Source organism: Colletotrichum fructicola, assembly GCF_000319635.2.
Source record: "Colletotrichum fructicola Nara gc5 chromosome Unknown KSG_Nara_v1_contig07, whole genome shotgun sequence".
NCBI classification, from domain to species: domain Eukaryota; kingdom Fungi; phylum Ascomycota; class Sordariomycetes; order Glomerellales; family Glomerellaceae; genus Colletotrichum; species Colletotrichum fructicola.
Genome location: NW_027094057.1, coordinates 2,378,869 through 2,398,644, shown reverse-complemented (window position 1 = coordinate 2,398,644; position 19,776 = coordinate 2,378,869). Strand labels below are relative to the sequence as shown.

General features: G+C 50.5%; 7 protein-coding genes across 7 annotated transcripts; 3 read left to right on the top strand and 4 right to left on the bottom strand.

Annotated features, from left to right (window-relative positions):
* Positions 1-718: 718 nt before the first annotated feature.
* On the top strand, positions 719-2,467 carry lolP1-1 (Cytochrome P450 monooxygenase lolP1; the record flags this gene model as incomplete). The annotated part of the gene is made up of 7 exons (XM_066152689.1): positions 719-722; positions 763-798; positions 849-1,497; positions 1,553-1,616; positions 1,669-1,899; positions 1,962-2,282; positions 2,348-2,467. 7 exons carry the CDS (start codon positions 719-721, stop codon positions 2,465-2,467), a joined length of 1,425 nt encoding a protein of 474 aa, XP_066007881.1.
* Positions 2,468-3,174: 707 nt separating this feature from the next.
* Positions 3,175-4,443, top strand: sirQ-2 (Short chain dehydrogenase sirQ; the record flags this gene model as incomplete). Its single annotated transcript, XM_032029725.1, has 3 exons — positions 3,175-3,442; positions 3,503-3,632; positions 3,690-4,443. 3 exons carry the CDS (start codon positions 3,175-3,177, stop codon positions 4,441-4,443), a joined length of 1,152 nt encoding a protein of 383 aa, XP_031890694.1.
* Positions 4,444-5,974: 1,531 nt separating this feature from the next.
* On the top strand, positions 5,975-9,364 carry pfh1-0 (ATP-dependent DNA helicase pfh1; the record flags this gene model as incomplete). Its single annotated transcript, XM_066152688.1, has 9 exons — positions 5,975-5,990; positions 6,065-6,469; positions 6,538-6,613; positions 6,941-7,246; positions 7,341-8,181; positions 8,290-8,409; positions 8,474-8,660; positions 8,739-9,123; positions 9,196-9,364. 9 exons carry the CDS (start codon positions 5,975-5,977, stop codon positions 9,362-9,364), a joined length of 2,505 nt encoding a protein of 834 aa, XP_066007882.1.
* A 167-nt stretch (positions 9,365-9,531) lies between these two features.
* CGGC5_v012382 (Non-reducing end alpha-L-arabinofuranosidase BoGH43A) lies at positions 9,532-11,321 on the bottom strand (the record flags this gene model as incomplete). The annotated part of the gene is made up of 2 exons (XM_032029728.1): positions 9,532-9,635; positions 9,701-11,321. The coding sequence occupies 2 exons, from the start codon at positions 11,319-11,321 to the stop codon at positions 9,532-9,534; spliced, it is 1,725 nt and encodes a 574-aa protein (XP_031890691.1).
* A 933-nt stretch (positions 11,322-12,254) lies between these two features.
* On the bottom strand, positions 12,255-14,211 carry LIP1-2 (Lipase 1; the record flags this gene model as incomplete). The annotated part of the gene is made up of 5 exons (XM_032029729.1): positions 12,255-12,535; positions 12,589-13,266; positions 13,331-13,657; positions 13,717-14,027; positions 14,090-14,211. The coding sequence occupies 5 exons, from the start codon at positions 14,209-14,211 to the stop codon at positions 12,255-12,257; spliced, it is 1,719 nt and encodes a 572-aa protein (XP_031890690.1).
* A 1,146-nt stretch (positions 14,212-15,357) lies between these two features.
* aflN-1 (Cytochrome P450 monooxygenase aflN) lies at positions 15,358-17,222 on the bottom strand (the record flags this gene model as incomplete). The annotated part of the gene is made up of 4 exons (XM_032029730.1): positions 15,358-15,472; positions 15,534-16,424; positions 16,487-17,016; positions 17,073-17,222. The coding sequence occupies 4 exons, from the start codon at positions 17,220-17,222 to the stop codon at positions 15,358-15,360; spliced, it is 1,686 nt and encodes a 561-aa protein (XP_031890689.1).
* A 798-nt stretch (positions 17,223-18,020) lies between these two features.
* On the bottom strand, positions 18,021-18,866 carry CGGC5_v012379 (uncharacterized protein; the record flags this gene model as incomplete). Its single annotated transcript, XM_032029731.2, has 3 exons — positions 18,021-18,220; positions 18,271-18,796; positions 18,846-18,866. The coding sequence occupies 3 exons, from the start codon at positions 18,864-18,866 to the stop codon at positions 18,021-18,023; spliced, it is 747 nt and encodes a 248-aa protein (XP_031890688.2).
* Positions 18,867-19,776: the final 910 nt, after the last annotated feature.

The window sequence follows — 19,776 nt, the reverse complement described above, 5'->3', positions numbered from 1 at the left end:
AATGATGATATCCATTTCGAACGACGTAGATCTCCCTGTGCTGACATGCCGCCGCGGCCAGTCTCCAGATTACTGGTCTAATCGTCTGAGATCATTTTACCACGGCCATTATTCACTATGAAGTATGGTCTCATTACGTAGGAAGATGTAGAATCACGACAATGGGCATTTGCATCAACTCTGTGCGTTTCCTCCAACCCCTGCCCTCCCAGGGGCTTATCTACCCACGAATAGGTCACGCTTCTGACCAACAACGTTCGTATCGTCTGCAGCACCAAATAGGACAAATTACCCCATTATCTTCAGCGTAAGTTGTGATATATGATTGCCACGTCTCCTCACTTGACCTTCACTTTAATTTCTGCAGTCGTCGTGAATGCATGCTAAGGCCTAACGGCAGAATGCTACGTCAAGCGGCCGCCAAGCTGCAGTTGGGTGCCACCCTTGTGCAACACAACAATGCTGGGCGAATAAAATTTGAGATATTTCCATCGTAATTGCCGTAGTCCGACCCAACCCTGAAGATCGGCATGCTCAGGGCCGCCAAATGGAAACGCGATACAACGCGCTGCTTACATCTCTGCGGACTTATTGCACCATGTTTCATCCCCATCAAGAGGAGACGTCCTCTTCAAAAGGGCCCTCTTCTCCCGGAAGAAATCTTTCGGCCATCTCCTGCGTTATCCTTTAGCAGACAACCTATCACACGATCCTCACCATGGGTGCGCTTCCGATTTCATTGTTAGAAGCATCGCCTGCAAGCCTGGCCTTGCTGGGGCTGTTTCTTTTTACTTCCTGGTACATCAGCACATCTTTCTTTGCTTGGTACCGTCTTAGACATATTCCAGGTCCCTTCCTAGGGTCGTTCTCCTATCTTTGGATCATAAAAATCGCCCGAAGCGCCCGCCAGGAGCAGCTATACCGAACCATCAATGACGACTACAACAGCCGCCTGGTCCGCGTAGGCCCAAATGAGCTCCTCACTGACGATCCAGAGGTCTTGCGCCGTGCAAATGCTGTGCGTGGTGACTATGGCAAAGACGGCTGGTACATCTCCGCCCGCTTTAACCCTTACCAAGACACTATGATCACCGTATTGGACAAGACGCTTCATGATAAGATGAAGGCTAAGACAGCCGCTGGCTACGCGGGACGAGAGATCGACCTTTTGGAACCAAGCGTCGACGAGCAAATCACCAGTCTCATCACTCTCCTCAAGACAAGCTATGCAGACACCAACGTGCTAGTCGACATGGCTGAGTTGTCGGTCTTCCTGACCATGGACGTCATTACAAGCGCATCATTCGGAAAGCCCTTTGGCCATCTGAACGCGAACGCGGATGTCTTTGGCTTTATCGAAGATGTGAGGAAAAATTGGCCGGTGATCGCGCTTATGTTGGACGCTCCTATTCTCCGCAGCGTCATGTTCTCCAAGTGGTTCCTCAGTTTCAGTGGCCCGCGACCGACTGATAAGCGCGGGCTGGGCCAAATGATGGGGTGAGTTATTACCCAGTGTCGCATTCCGCCGGTCTTAGTAACTCAAAATCCCCAGAATTGCTGAGAAGCACGTCGGTGAAAGATTCAAGACCGGCTCAGAGCAACAGCGGGACATGTTGGTATGTGGTGTATGAGCAAGCCATCGCTACCATTTTTACTGATACGCGACAGGGATCTTGGATCAAGAATGGCATGAGTAGAGAAGAGTGCGAGGCAGAGGGTCTCTTTGCGTTGGTTGCTGGATCCGACACTACTGCATCTGTGATTAGAATCACACTGCTGCACTTGATGAGCAACGCCAGAGTTTATTCGAAGTTCAAAGATGTAATTCAGCAAGCAGTCAAGGCTGGTGTATCGACCCCTATCACGTACGATGAGGGCACCAAGATTCCTTACTTGAGAGTATGTGCCTCCTCTATCTGTCAATCGTCGCCTCACATCTAACATACATCTCCGAATAATAGGCTTTGATCTACGAAGGAATTCGCATCCGAGCTCCCGCCACTGGACTTTACCCGAAGACGGTTCCTCCTCAGGGCGAAACTATTCACGGCGTATTTGTTCCTGGAGGCACCGCTATCTGTATGAATGCACCTGCGATGCTCAAGTCTCGCGCTATGTTTGGTGCAGATGCAGACCTTTTCCGGCCCGAGCGCTTTTTAGAGGTTGATGATGCCACCAGAACTAGCTTGGAGCGTGAGGTGGAAATGGCATTCGGCTATGGGCGTTACATGTGCGCCGGAAAGCCTGTCGCTTTCATGGAGCTGTTCAAGACCTTTTTCGAGGTGAGCCACAACTTTCACAATCTAGTTGACTCGAACGCTGCAGGAATACTAACTCCATCGTTTAGTTGATGCGCAACTTCGACTTTGAGCTTGCGAACCCTGTTAAGCCGTGGGACTCGTACAGCTACAATGTTTTCGTGGAAGAGAACATGTGGGTTAAGGTCACTTCAGCCAAGGTCGAGTGAGGTCTTGCATTCGAAGTCAGTTCTCAGCTCCACCACAACATAGGCACATATCATATCGCGCATTACTAGCAACTTCCAATGACTAGAAAGGGGCTACATCGTCCTGCAGATGAACTTGGAGAATTCCAAGATAAGGATGCCATGCGTTTACTTGATGTGCGTTGACGTTGTGCTGTAGTACATAAGTGATCCAATTTTGTTGTTTGTCAACCTATTCGGAGTTACTACATTGGCAATTACCCCATGGAGGCAACCGAGACGACATTTGTAGACAGGTATTGCTGCTGAACTACACTGCAGCATAGGGCACATAGCCAATCATGTTAAAACAAAGCAAATGAAGCCCACCTGAAGCCGACGGGATGACGATGCTCAGATTGTCGTGATAGGGTGGATTGAGATTTGACTCTTAGTATGACGTTAAATCAAACCACCTAGGGCATGGCTTGACAAATCTCAGTTTGCTGCTTCTTTTAGCGGAAGCCGTGGAATGCGCGGTCTAAGATGGGCTGGTCTTTGCTTCGACTAGTACGTCGTCCACCCATTGCGCGGTACGCGGAATTCATATCCCGAGCTACCTTTGTCAGCTATAACGTAGTCGATTTGCGAAGTATCACCTATAAATGTCAGGAGCAAAGTTCTAAATACTTCTCATCAATTCATATTATCAAGTCACATCAGGAAAAATCACTTCGAAAGACGCAAGTATGGCACATGCACTCATTCTTGGAGCCTCCGGCATTTCTGGCTGGTCTCTCGTGAACCAAGCTCGGACCTATCCTACACCCACAACGTTCAACCGCATCACCGGAACGACGAACCGTCCTCTCAGCCTTCAACAGGCGCAGCTACCTGAGGATAAGCGTCTTTCAATTGTCTCCGGAATCGATCTTACGAAGCTGGTAGAGGAGGTCGCCGACTCTCTGAAAGAAAAGATTCAAGACATCGACAGTGTCACCCACGTGTTTTTTACAGGTTAGTTGTGGCGTCCTGAAAGCCACATATTTTGAAGCGCAGAGACTGACATTGATGCAGCGTACATACAGACGGCCGACTTTCAAAGTTTGAAGGAAAAGAATACGAGTCTCTTGGAAACCGCTGTAAGAGCCATTGAGCAAGTCTCATCCAAGCTGCAGGCTGTTATTCTTCAAACAGGAGGGAAGGGGTAAGTATTCCAGTATCTGTTGCTTTAGGCCATGTTGCTCAATCTCGCCGTGAACAGTTACGGTCTCGAGTTTTCTAAGGAACTTGAGATCAAGGCCCCACTTCGTGAGGACTATCCCCGAATCCCCGAACCATGGGCAAGCAACATCTTCTACTACACGCAATACGACACGCTCAAATCGCTCTCCGAGGGAAAGCCTTGGACCTTCACTGAGATCCGCCCCGATGGCATCGTGGGCTTCACCCCTACCCCGAACCCGATGAACATGGCTCAAGGTATCGGCCTCTACCTGAGCATCTACCGAGCAGTCAAAGGCGCAGGCGCGAGTGTCCCCTTTCCGGGTTACGAGCACGGGTACCATTCAACACACTCCGATACCTTCCAGGATATCCTTTCGAAGATGGAGATCTACGCAGCTCTGAACCCGGAGAAGTGTGGCAACGGCGCCGTGTTCAACATGGCAGACGGCAAGACGGTATCGTGGTCTCAGGTCTGGCCTGGACTCTGCGCCCACTTCGGACTCACTGGAGAGGGACCTGGAGCTAAGTCAGTCAAGATGGAGGACTTCGTGAAGGAGCATAGAGATGTGTGGACAGCGTTGGCCAAGGAACACGGCCTCGATGAGAAGCTCATTGACAAGCAAGGTTGGGCGCATACCCACTTCATGCTGGTCGACTTTGACTTTGATCGGCAATATGATTTGTCCCGGTCTCGAAAGGTTGGGTTTGCGGAAGAGATTGACACAGTCGATGGATACGTTGTCTCTTGGGAACGAATGCGCGCTGCTAAGCAGCTTCCTCCTCTGAAGTAGCGTGTGATACTCACCGAGCTTGTCATAGCGCACAAAGCTATTTATTCTTCAAATCGAACACTCTCTAGAATGCTTTACTCTGCATTTCGTACGTACGCACTGTTGTGAGTACCATAGACATTCTCTTCGTGGAGAGCTAAAAATATCATTCCACGTGCTCGTCATTCTCGCAACTTTAACCAATAAGACCAAAGAACAATACGTTGTATAGAAGGACTGGCCTTGACTCGTGAAGAACTTGTTGAATCGATGTAGCCACCCATGACGCAGAAACAGAAGCTCGAAAGGTAAGTACCTCATCTAGGTGATTCATGATCCGTTACCCAACAAAGACTACACATGCCACCAAAACAAGCCCCGCAAATTCAAGTGTACTCTGCTTGCGATTTCCTGAATTGGTCGCCGAAGGCACATCAGCCAGGGCACTGCTTGTTGCCGCGGATCCTGTGGTTTGACTCGCTGATGATCCGGTCTGAGATGCAGATCCGCTGTTGACTTGCACGCAAGTGTTTGGTGCCCATGTTGCAGCAGCTGAATGAAGTTAAACCAACTACCATCAGGATACTGACTCTGTTTAACCACTTACGTCCGATGTCTCCAAAACCACATCCAGCCGTAATGATGCAACCGGCCATTTTCGCAGAGAGGGATTCGGATTGGGCGCACAAACAACTGAGATCAGAAGAAGAGCAACTAAGCTCCTTTGCGATGGATGCTAAGCAGTCAATCGCGCAAGCTGGAGGCTCTTCACTAGCCAGCACGATACTCGCGCTGGACAGAATGAGTGCGACTGCACCAATCTTCATCATGAGATCTCCCCCAAAGGTCGGATTATTGAACAAGTGAAGAATGAGTAGTCGCACGGTTTCAATATTCAAAGAAAGAAAAAAAAACGACACAAATTTGAACGGTATTTATGGGAGAACGAACCCCTTACAGAAGAAGGTCGACGATCATGCTGTCATGACACCTACAGTCAGCTGGACAAGTAGCGTTGTGATCGGAATCCCAGGAGCTGAAGAAACCCGCGTATACGTCAAAGGAGCGAAATACAGCTACTTCCAGTTTTGTCTGGACATTGCTATGGAAGTCCCCATCGTGTTGCTGCATGATCATCATATACGCGTATAGCGCCGTGGTCGGGGCACTGCCTCAACTTCCGGCTCGATCATTGAACAAGGGCGACAGATGATCCCACAATCAATTCCACGTCAAATAGATATATCCACATTTCAGGACTGCAGCCGCCGCCCAAGCATGATAACTGACTTCGACTCAACGATCGGTGCGGATTTCATCATGAAGCAAACCTGGGCCCACCGCGCGTTTTCCGAGAATCTTCGAAATCCGAAGTCGGTGCACACGCGGTTGTATGCGGCCTGTCGTTCTTGGGTATCCATCCGTGCGCAACACGCGGCAATTAAGGTTCCTATGTAATCATCCCAAGCTGGGGGATCCTGAGATGTGACGTGCTGCCGACCGATCCATGGTAACGGCCCGCCCCTTTCCGTACAACACTAGTCACGAAGCAATGGTGGAGTTCACAGGTAAGCTTGTCCAGCTGTGAAGAAGTACGCGGTATACTGGAATGGACTAAATTAACCTTTGCTCGCTCGCATAGACTTTCCGAGGAACCGCAAACGGTCGCGGGGCAGGTCGCGTTCCAATCACCCCGCGAAGCGCCAGCGACGATATATCCCTCCCGCCGAGTACATCCCTATCGACAATCACGATGGACCGACGAACGCAACGACCATCTACCAAAATAACCGAGCGATATCGCAACGATCGCATGATGCTTCCCAACTTCGAAGCAATGGACGACCATCTGCGAATTCCTCCAAAGATCCGATTCAAGCCGAGGTGAATCGCCTGCTGGCCGAATACACACGGGGCCTCCCTCCCGACTTGTATGCTTCAGGGAAGAAAAAGGCCTACTACATCGTCTGGAAAGGACATCAATGCGGAATATATACGAACTGGGCAGACTGTCAGGCCCAAACCAACGGGGTTTCAAAAGCTGGCTGTAGGTAGCGACCTGGTCTAGATGGGCTTCGCTTTCTGGAGGCATTTCACTGACAAGATTCACCAAAGTCGTGGGCACCAAGACTTTTTCTGAGGCCGTAAGGGACCCCTTTCCCGAGGTGGCATTACTTGAAGCTAATGCACAGTAGGTGAGCAGGCTCCGACGAGAGCTTACGAATCAATTGCGACAAGCAGCTCCTAGGAGGCGGGGGTACAGCACGGCAGAGCTTACGAGACAAGTGCCACAAGCAGTAGCTCCTATGAGGCAGGAATATAGTGCGGTAGAGCGTATACAGCAAGCCGCTGCTAGGAGACAGGAGTATGATCCGCCGCCGCCATACACTACAACGGCTTCTGGTTCCGCGTCTGGCCCGCCCTTACCTCACAATTCTCCATGCTACGCACCCCTTCCCCATGCTGCCGTCTCCAGCGGTTCTATCACGCCATTACTTGATAACTCTCAACATCACAGGCCCATACCCTATACTCCCGCTGCAAACACTTCTCATTTTCCGAACCCCAATTCATACGCTGCCCCAACGACACCGGCTGAAAGAGTCGCAGCGACGGCCACTGAGGTACCGATCAAGCATGAACCAGAGGAAGATTTCACCGCCTTCCCCGTGGCGCCGGCTGCAAGTGTCGAGGTGGCGGTCACCGAGATACCGATGCCGCATGAACCAAAACAAACAGAAGCTCCTGACAAGCCTATCTTATGCCCAGAGCAGCAGGAGGCAATGGATCTTGCTATGCAAGGACACAACCTATTTATCACTGGGTACGTATTTCCCATGAACAGCCTCTCCCCAAACGCTTGGAACATACGCGGTTCCAAGAAGCACCACGCATCTACTAATGCGTCGGAAATCCAGGTCGGGCGGCTGTGGCAAATCAGTCCTCGTCAAAGCTCTCCGCGATGAGTTCAGATCCAGAGAGATGGACACTCATCTTCTTGCACCTACAGGCCAAGCCGTTGTCAACATTGGCGGGAGAACAACCTTTAACTACGCTGGGTGGACACCCAGTGACTTGGCCAAACCCTTGAACGGAAAAGGGGGTCTCGTTGAGAAGGCGCGCAGCAAAAAGATCTTCACTCGAATTGACGCAACTGACGTGATCATTATTGACGAGATCAGCATGGTCGAAAATCACTTTTTCGAGCGACTAAGCCGCATCATGAGTATCATTCGAAGCGACCCTAAGCCGTTCGGGGGTGTGCAAGACATTGTTGTTGGTGATTTCTGCCAGTTGCCCCCGGTGATGCCGTTCAAAAATTGCATGGAATGCGGCAGTCTGATGAACAAGAAATCGCGAATCAGCTCCTGCTCTTCCTATCCTCACGAGCACGGTCGATTCTCAGATGATGATAAATGGGCTTTCAAGTCTCCAGAGTGGTCAAAGTGCAACTTCAAGTACGTGCACTTCAAACAAATTCATCGCCAACAGGACGAGGCGTTCGTAAGCGTTTTGCAAAAGTGTCGGCTTGGGAAACCCCTCTCGAAGCCAGATATCAACCTGCTCCTGGCACATGAGACCGATCTTGAGAATTGCACCGAGCTTTACGCCCTTCGAAAAGAGGTCGAGATGCACAACAACAAAGAAAATCAGAAGAACAAGAATAAGGCGCGAAGATACTTTTGCTTGGATGATTTTTGCGGGCCTAAGAATTCCGACGGCGGATACGCTCTGCCTGAGGAATTTCACGATTACACGGTAAGTCCACAAATGCCCAGTCACATGGAACGATTTCCGTGATTGGGTCAATCGCTCTTAACGTGTCTAATCTGGCAGGGGCGAAGGGCTAATCGTACTTGTGGACAGGTATTGAACCTAACAGCAATGGCACCTACTTCGCAACGGCCATTGAAGTGCCTTGATGATCACCGTTATGCCATGTGCTCGGAGCTCAAATTAGATATGCCAGTCATCCTACTCGCAAATGTGAGCATATCCATCAGCCAGAATTGTGCATGAAGGAGAGAGATGATTGTCTGACATACCGCAGATCGATCTAGGGGCAGGACTTTGCAACAGCAGACAAGGCAAAATTATCGGCTTCAAGCCACTAACAGAAATGCCTAAACAACCCAGTCGACAAAATTACAAACATAACCCCGACGGTTTCGAAGTAGCTCAGCACCGATATGACCACATGATGGATTTTATCGCATCAAAAGCAACACCCCGAGAGTGTAAGTGTCACGCCCTTCTATTTCGCACGGATGTTTAGGCCGTACCCCTGGCTTATATCTGATGCTGATGTCTTGCAGTTCCCGAGGTGGAATTTACGAACGGTATACGTCGCATCATCGGTCCCGACACCACTGCCAACAATATTGGCAGAACATCACCCTACTGGTTGCTGAGCCGCACGCAAATTCCTTTAATTCCGGGTTGGTCGATGACCATTCACAAGAGTCAGAGTCTGACTTTGGACCGTGTCACCGCGAATTTGAGCAAGGTTTTCGAGACTGGGCAGGCCTATGTAGCACTAAGCCGGGCTCGCTCTCTTAAAGGGCTCAAGATCAAAGGCTGTACGATGGCCCAGCTGCGAGACTGCATGAAGGTTGATCCTGTGGTGAAGGGGTTCATGGACAGGATGGAGGCTGTAGAATCGCGGGAGACCGCAGAAACAAGACCATCTATGAGAGATAGGTTCCTTGTGAAGCGCGAGGAGACTGTAGAATCGAGGGGGGTCGCAGAAACAAGACCATCTATGAGAGATAGGTTCATTGTGAAGCGCGAGGAGACTGCGGCATCGAGGGAAACTACAGAAACAATACCGTCTGTGAGAGATATGAGAGATAGGTTCTTCAGGAAGCGCGAGGAGGCTGTAGAAATCAAAGAAGAGCCCCAGGGCCAACCTGCCTTCTTCTTTGATTTACAGGGGGAATAGGCTATGAGGCTCATAAGACAATGGGGTCCACTGGTCAGATACATGTGGAAAATCTTAGATATTTACGATCACAGGCTACACGGGTACAATGGCGTTCATCTAGAGTTTTTGAAGAATTATATCATTCTCAACTTGTACTGTGCAGGTACATGGATCGAAACATTCCGTCAGGTCCAAAATTGACCGTCACCTTGGTACCTCAACCTGATCACACAAGCGTGTGCTGACGTATCGACGTTGTTCGACGTTGCGTATGCTCCAAGCAATGCCCCTGGGTATTTCCATTAGTCAGTTTATCAACAGACAGACTTTGAATGCTCGAAGCTTGCTGCTTACCTGTGAATATCGGACGTACGAGTGACGCGCGGGCGTATGCGACTGTCATCATCTGCGATTGATACGCTGCTGGCCCCGCAGAGAACGCGTAGTGAGTCGCGTTGGAGGCTTTTATTTCCATCCTCAACATCTGATCTCTCCACTCTTGAGGAAGAACCAGTGATGAGGACTCGATTAACGTGCCATTGGAAGCTCCTTGGAATCGCAGGAGCGGAGTTGCATGAGCGGTAATGTTCGTGCCGGTTTGTACCATTTGAACGACTCCCAGCTCAATGTGTGTTTTCTCGCTGACAAACACAGTCACGCCGGCCTCATCACCCTCTTGATCGAGGGAAAAAGTCATGTCAATGCTGAATGTGAAGAGGCTGTGAGATTGCCGGCGAGCCAAAAGGCTCAAGCCCCCACCGTTTGTGTTTGAAACAACTGACGAAAGATTGCCGAAGGAAGGCGCAAGCTGGAGCCCACAACTCGGATCATCAGGCGAAAAGTTGTATTTGCTTTCGTTCGGATATCGCCAGTGGACGAGATGTGAAGGCTTAAGATGTACCGTGGTGAAATCAATGGCGTCCGTCCCTGCAACATCTTGACCGGCGATCATCATATTCTTTCCGAGATCAGTAGGTGGCAGCTCCCATCCAGACATGATCCCTTCAACCTGGGTTGGAACAGGCCACTGACCTGGTTTCCATGTCACCGGGAATAGAACCGTTTCGCGGCCCATTGGGAAGACCCTGTTTTGTAGGTTGACGCGCATCGCGTGCGCTACACCCCACCAGCTCCCACCAACGTCCTGAAACAGGTCGGCATGGCCAGCAGCCTGGAAATAATCGGTCGAATTCGCGTTGGTAAGGATTGGGTTGTCTGGGTTCGCCTCGTATGGGCCGTTGACACTCGTGGCACGGGCAATGGTAACCATATGGTTTAAGAAAGTCCCACCCTCCGCGATGATCAGATAGTAGAAACCGTCTTTCTTGTAGACATGAGGCCCTTCCGGTGCCGCGCCTCCGGTTCCATTCCAGATGTTGACCACCTTGCCCACATTGCCAGTGTTGAGATCGATAGTGGACTGGAATATCCCAGATCGTACCTCTGCCAAGGGTGCCCATGTCACGTAAACTTGACCATCGTCGTCCCAGAAGAGGCTGCTATCGTACCCGTCTGCCTCAAAATGTAGAGGATCAGACCAGCTGGCTGAGTCATACGGATCGGTCGATGTGAGAATGAAGTTTCGCCAACGAGACGAATCGTTCACAGGCAAGTAATCGAAGACGAGAGTGGTCGTCAAGAAGAAGGTCCCATTGTTGTATCGAAAGGTCGGTGCCCAGATGCCACCGACTTCTGTGATGGGGCTCGCAAATTCAGGTAGCTGGTCGTGTCGAGAGAACGCATGGCCGATGAGAGTCCAGTTTTGCAAGTCCTTACTTGCAGTGATTGGGATGCCAGGGAAAGCAACGAAGCTGGATGATGCGCAGAAGAAGGTCCCGTCGAATTCTTTTACAAAGATGCAGCTGGGGTCAGGATAGAACCCAGGTAGAATGGGATTGAGAATGGTCGAGTTTAGCGCTGAAGTCGCATCAGCGAGACAGCTTAAAAACAGGGCAAGACGCAAGGGTAAATTCATTTTCGTATGAAGGCAATGATCATGCTATTCCTTTCGTCTTCCATAGTCAAGGCTGCAACATGAGTTTATAGCAAGCCTTCAATGTTCAGGATACCAACCATGCTTTCAACGTGGACAAATTTTCGGGTGAGATCGCCCGATTCACCGACAAGCCTGGCATCGAAGATGCAGGTCAATGAAGCTAGACACGTAACTACCTGTTCTCTGGAATACTCAGCCGAATCACGACGAACATATACTTGCCGCAAGTTGTTTGCCCGCTGTACCTTTGTACAAAAGTCCTTATGAGATCGGCGAATAGCAAGAATTCATGTACGCGTATTGCCTCTACATTTCATGATACCCAAGTCCAGCTGCTCACATAAGGCATCCTCTGCGAGTGAAAATGCTGAGTTTTGTGACTGATACAGATTGTCTGAAGCGTAAACTTTGAGTGTCATTAGACCCTTGAATCTCCACGCTGATACGTCGATACGAAATAACCAGCTTTATCCAGTGCTTAGTGTCAGCCAGGGTATGGCTCCAGCCCGAATACGCGGAGTGTGGCCATAGCCGAGGGTCCTCACTACGTCGGGTTTTTGTATCCCTTTTTGCCTAGGAAAGCAAGTACTCGCGTATTGATAGTACGACATGCGAGAATCTACCCCAAAAACCAGGTGAATCGTGATATGGATGCTAATGTCCAGTTTGCCCTCTGCTAGTATTGTGACACTCCGTTTGCATGTCATGCGCTTATCCCTTGGCTTCTACTGGGTTGAAACACCGCACGAGCAAAAAGAAAATCATTCCGAATGCAGTTCCACTTAAACATAATTATTTTGTACCTGTGCACTATGTACGTCTGTCGCGAGCTGAGCTCTCGGTTCTAGAATTGGCTGAGAACTTCAAGCTTACAAGGTATCTGGGCTGAAATTTCACGCAACAACTTGCCCATTACCAGTCCTCAACCAGGCCGCAGTTTGTACCACGTGTGTTCAGCAGGAACTGGCAATTGGCCGAGTTGTCCGGATCAGCGCGACCCTCGATATCTGTGTACCCAACCCAAAGAACTTCGGAGTCTTCCTCTTGATATTTAGGCCACAAAGGCTTCGCTGTTTTGTCGCCGTCGCCATTGGGGTCGTGGTTGAGAGCGAAGGAAATATAGTAGCCTCGCATGATCTTGGCCAAGGTGGCGTTTCCGGGAAAAGAGAAATCTCCTCCATTCGAGCCATCGGCTGTTCCAACGGTTAGCAATCCCTCTTCAAGACAGTTCTCGCGAAGTACTTACCATTCGTCACACTACTGTACAAATAATAATCCGTAGTTCCGTGAAACTGGTAGCCTGCGTCGAAGACGAGCTTGTAGGCCGGTTGACCATGCTTGACTACTGACCTAGCAATATGTCTGGTTGGGCAATTCACTAGAGCGTCGCCAATGATAGCGGACCGCTTCACGAAAGAGTCCGAAAGAGGGGATTCCAGAATCCCAGCCTCCCGAGCCTCGGGGTAAATAGTCAAGGCGTCAAGGTGGGTTCGATTGTAAAGACTCGTAGGATAGAGCATCGATACAGTCTCAGCAAAGAAGCCGTCCGAGTCGTGCCATAGAGAGGTGAGATCAGACATAACCTCGCTTTCTGACGCCAGTGAGAAGTTGGTGAACAAGAATCCTTCGTCAAAGTTTCGATACGTCATGACGGGCACTTTCGTGAAATGCCCATTTCTAAATTGGCGAGCAGGATGGTCGGGGATGACGTGTCCATCGACCACCGGTCCCCAGTAAAATGTCCCGAATGCGTAATCCTTGTGGTGATAGGCTGTTCTGAATGCAGTCTCTGTAGCTGAACGTATGCGGGAAAGTGACGCATCTCGCAAACACTTCAATGAAGAGCATCTAGCTGCCCTCAAGAACTCTCGATACTGTTGTTGCTGCCACCCGTTATCGTATAGCGGGGTCCACCACGGAAACTCTGCCTGTGTTAGAGTGAGTGCAACGTTATGGAGGCGAAGTCCATCGTTGAACGGCACACCCACCTGGAATTGCTGCTTGAAATGGTGCTTCCTCTGATCCACCGTACATCATCATCTGCATAGTGACAGATCCCCCTCCCGCGCTGCCCCCAGAGATAGTAACGCGGTTAGGATCGCCCCCAAATATATGGATGTTGGATCGAATCCACTTGAGAGCCATTCTCTGATCCAGGAGGCCAGCATTGGCTGTCCCGTCCTTCTTAACATCGTTTCCGGATAGAAAGCCAAGCGGTCCTAGTCTGTATTGCAGTCCTACAAAGATCATTGTCCCATTCGACTGGCCGACAAGACTATCTCCAGTGCTTGCAATTTGACCACCAGCGACATAACCTGGAGTTTGAAGAGTATCAGCTGCAGCACTCGAAGACATGATTTTCCTCCTGACTCACCTCCCCCATGTATGTATACGAGGACAGGCAGTCTCTGGTATTTTGGTATCATAGGTGTTTGGATGTTCAACAAAAGGCAGTCTTCGGATTCGTCTCCATTGTCTTCTCGCTTTCTTACCCGACCAGCTGCTGTTGCGCCCTCCAAGCCCCAGTATGGACTGGACTGAACACACATAGGACCCGGTCGGATTCCGTCAATGAGTTGCAAAGGTGTGTCAACTTCGTTGTTGTACTCAACCAGCACCGGTGCTCTCCACCTTCGATTTCCAGTTGGTGCTTGAGCATACCTGATGCCCATGAAAGTGTTGATCCTTTTCCGGCATGAGTATTTACTTACGACTCGGGTAATGAGAAGCTTGGTGAGGGAGCTTACATAGAAGTCTTGTTTTGCAGACCCACGAACTTGACACCTGGACCCTCCACGGTTATCGAATCACCAAGAACCCCATGGCTGGCACAGAGGACTAGGGCCGAGAGCCTCAGAATGTGGACCATGATGGATGGGCCACGGTGCATCAATGGTGGGTTCAAGAAATGTGAACGCCCAGGAAAGAAAGTAGGCAACGGCGGCTTATGGTGTTGGAGCCAAGATTTCTTGCACGAGTATGCCTCAACGGTTGAGCGTCAAAGATGCCGGGAACCTGGGAGGGAATGACGGAAGAGGCTACCAGCGATTCCGGATTCAGTAGTTTTATGTACCGGAGACGAAGTACTGACGCCCACTACATGATGGCTGCGTTCCGAGCCCACGGCACACCGCATCCCCGTTGATTGCAACTGCTGATTCTCAGGTCCAGCCATCTTTCCAGATCAAACGTCACTAACAACCGATTGTTCGCGATCGTTTGAGACGAGGACCGATACTGCCGTTTGCCGATCTAGGCTCTTCCAGGTATCAATAGCTCGTCAGATTTTACATGCCTCGTAAGCTCTCACCGGCTTCGGCGGGGCGACAACGTTGGAACGTGGGTGGTGCGTGTAAGCTAGACTGAGACCAGACGCTGCAAGCCACCAGTGCAGCTGAACTGAGCTGCTTCCGGCAACACTGTGGTGGGTGCCTGAAGCATCGAGGCGCGCACATAAATCCCTGATTCTCTGGTAACTTTTCTTCTTGCCCTTTGATTCCGATTGAAAATGCCCGAGATTGTCATGCTCATCCCGCGATGACGTACTAGTCCATATATGCCTCTACGCAAGACCTGCAGTGTGCGGTCAACTCATTCTTGCTGATTTGACAACTTGGTTTCTTCTCCGTCTAACAAGTACGAAGTATCTCACACAATTTGAACCTGTCAAGCCTGCTTGTCTGCGCCGGATACTATTGCTAAACTGATCAATGTGGTAAGGTGATCCCGCCTTTCGGCCTCACTTACCCCGACGGAAATTCCCGCGTATTTGGTGAATACGCGCTACTGCCGAGCACAAACATCAAGGATAGTCGACATGAATGCCGTGTAACACCATCACAGCTCATCAGCTCAACAACGAAATCTGATTACGGTGGCTTGCTTCCTGCCAAGGGCGGCAATTGACAACGGCCATGGACTAGCTTCCGAGGAGGCGAGAACCTGGGATCTGCCTCGAGGTTCCACATATTGATTGGATTGACATTCAACCAATACAAGGTATCGATTCAAGTGTTCACTTTTGTCTGAGCCGCACATGAACAGGCATACCGTCCTTGGGGTGACCAATTCCGTCGCCGGCCACGTACAATCGCTGGCCTCTCACCATATCCTTCTGTCCCTTGATGCCGCTATTGGAGAGAGTTGTTAGCTGTGTGGCCCCAGTGTTCGTAGACCAGAGAGTAAACTTACCGAGCAGCATCCCATTCATCCCAAGCCTCCTCCACATCGAACTTTCGGATGATGAGAGCGGCAACCAGCTTGATTTCAACCCAAGCAATCTCCTGTCCAATACAGTCTCGGGGGCCTCTTGCAAAAGCTCTCCAAGCATCCTTGACAGGGTGCAACGGGTCCTCCGCAGGCACAAGGTAGCGCTCCGGGATGAACTTGTCAACGTCAGGCCACAACGAGGGGTCATGCTGCATGCCTGGCCCGCCATCCCACACCAGAAATCCTTCGGTAGGATACTGCCTGCCCTCTGCAGTCAAGAAGAATCCTGCTTCACCGCCTCTCATAGTCGACGCGAGCTGGTACAGCCGCAGACTTTCCTTGATGACGGCATGTGTGTAGCGCAGCGAACTCAGAAGTTGTGGTGATTGGCTGAGAATCTCGGCCGCTTGGTCAGGATCCATGCCCAAGACCTCATCATGTTCAGCTCGAACCTTGGCCAAGCAGTCTGGATGATCTTGAAGCACCTTGAACATGAAACAAAGTGCGCTGGCTGTCGTCTCGTGGCCGGCGACGAGGAAGGTCTTGAGGTTGCCCATAATAGTGTCCATCATCTCGGGGTCGGTGGCTGGGTTGGTAACGCGGCCGCCAGCTTCCTCTGCAAGGTGCATCAGCGCCAGGTTGAGAACCGTCTTCTTCTTGGCAGGCTTCAGTCCCGACTCAAGAGAGTGAACAATGCTAGGATAGAGTTGGTTATAAACAATCTCATTGTTGCGGTCAACGGCCCTGTTCTGCCACGGGAAAAGATAGCCAAAGCTGAAAGCTTGTCGGATGCCCATCAGCCTGAGCTGGTCCGCTAGAGCCACTCTAAGCGGACCAGCGGTCTTGTTCTTCTGCTCGTTCAAACGCTCATCCCTTCGAAGCACGTAAGTAAATCATGTTCTGTTGTGATTTTGAGAAATTAGGTCAGGTCTTACAAGACGGCTCGGACGATGATGTCGAAAGTCAGGGCTGTCGTCATGTTGCGGAGCTGGAACATAGGACCCCAAGATCCATTCGGGCCAGCTCGTTGCTTCAGATTGTCGGCGAACACCTTGATCTCCTCAATCAGTTCAGGAACGATCATCGACACATTCCTGGAACTGAATCCAGGATTGAACCATCCTCTCCACTTCTTCCACTCGTCGGCCTGCAGGGTGGCGATGTCCTTGCCCTTGGTCAGGGGATTCATGAAGTCAAGAGAGATCTGGTGCTTGTCGAGATTCTTCGTCTGAGTGAATTGAGCCGCAACCGTATTCTTGTACGCGGCCACGATAGGCGCCTTGAGAACGGGCCACAGGTCGAGGTAGATGACAGGCGGGCAGTGGTCCATTTCGGGAAAGTATCTCTTGTAGTTGTTGATAATCCACGGGTGAAAGTTACCAATGTTGATGTCTCCTGGATACTCCTTCCGGAACTCCATCATGACTTTTAGATGACCTGTGATCCAAGAATGGGGTAGCATCGGCTGCAGTTTGAAGTTAGTCGATGTTGGCACAATGGTTGGAAACGGTCATCACTTACAATGCCCTGGGCCCTCACTTGCCTAAACTTCCTCCGAATGGTAAACGCTTTCCAAAGAACCTTGAATACTAGAGTTCCAACAAAGATTGCGGCGAGCTTGAGGACCAGCGGCAAAAGCGCCGCTGGTGTCCACGAAATCGTGTTAACCATGTCTGCGAAAACGTTCAAAGGGTATTTGAGGAGAAAGCTGCACGTAATTAATTGCACTCAGATGCCAGCTAGAAACACTTCTTTCTGCGCATGAGGTGCTTCCGTCACTGAGTTTTATAATCTATTCGGGTCAAGTGGGAGGAGTCGCAATGCGGGAGCTCCAGATGGGGAAGTATGTTTACATTTCCGTTCTTGATCACACCGAGGAGCTTAAGCTTCCAGGCAACAGGGTCACAGCTCCGAGTGCACCAAAATTTCGAGTCATTCATACCACTTTACACGACCAATTGAGGAACGTTCATTCATACAAACCACTGCTATTATGGTGCAAATCATAGGCAGCACACATGTGTGGGGTTCTAGCCAGGTTGAAACGGGTAGAGGGTGAAGATGGACGTGGATCGGAAATACCCGCCCATTTCCACCGTGACTCTGCGACGATTTAACCGAAACCCCAACTTGATACTGTCCATGCGACCAGCATGAAGACCCTGAAAGACGCTGTTCCGAACTCTGTCTCGGTCGGTTGCAGACCCACGCCATCTTCTACCACTTGCCGCGTCGCCGACTGGTAAAGGTTTGTAGATAAACACAAACTTTCAGACCCTGCAGCCGAACGGTGCGATATTTGCGGAGGCGCTCCAGCCTCCTCAGGAGAAAACATGTGACCAATGACTTGAGATGAGAGCAGTTCATCCAGTGCACGGAATATGGTTGCACAACCCATCGATTACTGTATTACATACCATGCAAATACAAATCCCCGTCTGCCTATCACATAGATTATTGGCGAGTTCATCATGACCCGATGTCAATACTCGACATGAGTCCGGGTTCCCTCCAATTCGGGCACGCAGCATCGGCCAAGACAGCAGCCTGTTTGATTCCCAGAGACACTTTGATGCCATGAAGGTGATCCGCAGCCCAAGACCGCACTGCGGCACTATTCATTTCCTCCTGCGACACGATGTACAGTGGCCAAATCATCGTCGACGCTCCTGCAAAGGAATTAGTTCAGGACAGGGTTTCGTCGTCCGGGGTTGCTTACGTGGTGAACCAGATAGATCTGTTGTTGATATGCAAATATCGGTCGACAGGTTTCGAATTGCTGAAAAGGCCTCAAACCGCATTGCCTCTTTCAAAGACTCATTATACGCGTTCTGCTGGTCCACATAGTTCAGCAGAATCTCATTAGCCAGAATACCCAAAGACCTCCAATTATTCCAGACTTGCGCTCCCCAGACGCTGGTATATACGTGACGCTTTCCGTTGAAATACGTCCCGGTGCGAGGTTCAATGACCTCAGTCACATAGTAAGCCCTGTGAGTCTGCAGCGCTGCCCAGGCCTGCAAGTCGCTTTTGATGTCGAGTATGATCTGACAGATCGCGTCGGGATCCGTGATTCGCTGGCTCTTGATATCTGCGCGGAGGTTGACGATACGAAAACCAATAAGAGCCAAAGACCCTGGACGATTGTTCACGTAGCGCATCCCGAGTCTGCTGGACTCGAATTCCGTGGTTACCTCCACCAGTGCTGCGGGGACTCTTGCGCCTCGCTGAATACAGGCTTGAAGCTACGAAAGTCAGATTCTTGGATAATATGTTGTAAGTCATCCAACTCACTATCTGATTTCTGAATTGCATGTAAAGTTGTATACCCAACTCACGAGAGAATTGTTCTTGGCCGCGAACTTGTAGTAGTGCCGTGGCTCCCTCGATATGTGTCGCCCAAGTCTGGTAATCTCTCCAGTTTTCGAAAGTGACAGTCTGTCCTGACGTTAGTCTATGGTGGAAATCAACGTCATCTCGGTTGATGATGGATACGTGCCTCGAAGAGCCCCAGCAGAAGGATCGCCATGAGAGTTGAGTCCGCCGCGACCAGGGTCGGATCTCGTAAGGCCAAGTTGGTAGCGTTCAAGGCTTGACAATATCGTTCTTTGGCCTGAATAATGACATCGGGTGCGTTGTGTACGTTGGATATCGCCGCCATTCCCACGGCTTGGACAGCTGCTCTGACGACGTTGCTAGGGACGGCTTCCAGATACGTCTGTGCCAACCACTCCTGATAGGTATCACCAAATGGCGGTCCAGTTGTCGTGTAATATGCGAAGAAAAAGTTGGCGGCGCGGTCTTCTAGTGTCTGGCCCAAACTCGTAGATATAGTGCCGGAAGAGATGGCCGTCCGTACGAAGTCGGTTAGTCCTACATCTGTACCAGTGCAGACATCGTGTAGTTGTATGTCAAGAAGGGTTTCATCTCGCTCTGGCTCAGGACTTTTGTGAAATCTGTTCTTGATTCTTTGACGTTCGTCGCGAAATAGAACATCTGCCAGATCCCGGTAGCCGGGACACTGCGTCTTGCCCTTCTCACATTTGAGGCATCCCGGTCTTTGTTGGTCACACTATCCCAGTCAGTTCAACCAAACCTTACGCTGGGGGATAGTCGGATTTAAGATAGCACATGCCTTGACTTTGCGTTTTCGACAGCGCTGGCATCCTTTGCTGAGGGCACCGTAGTAGACCATCATGTGCAAAAACAAGAAGGGATTGATCAA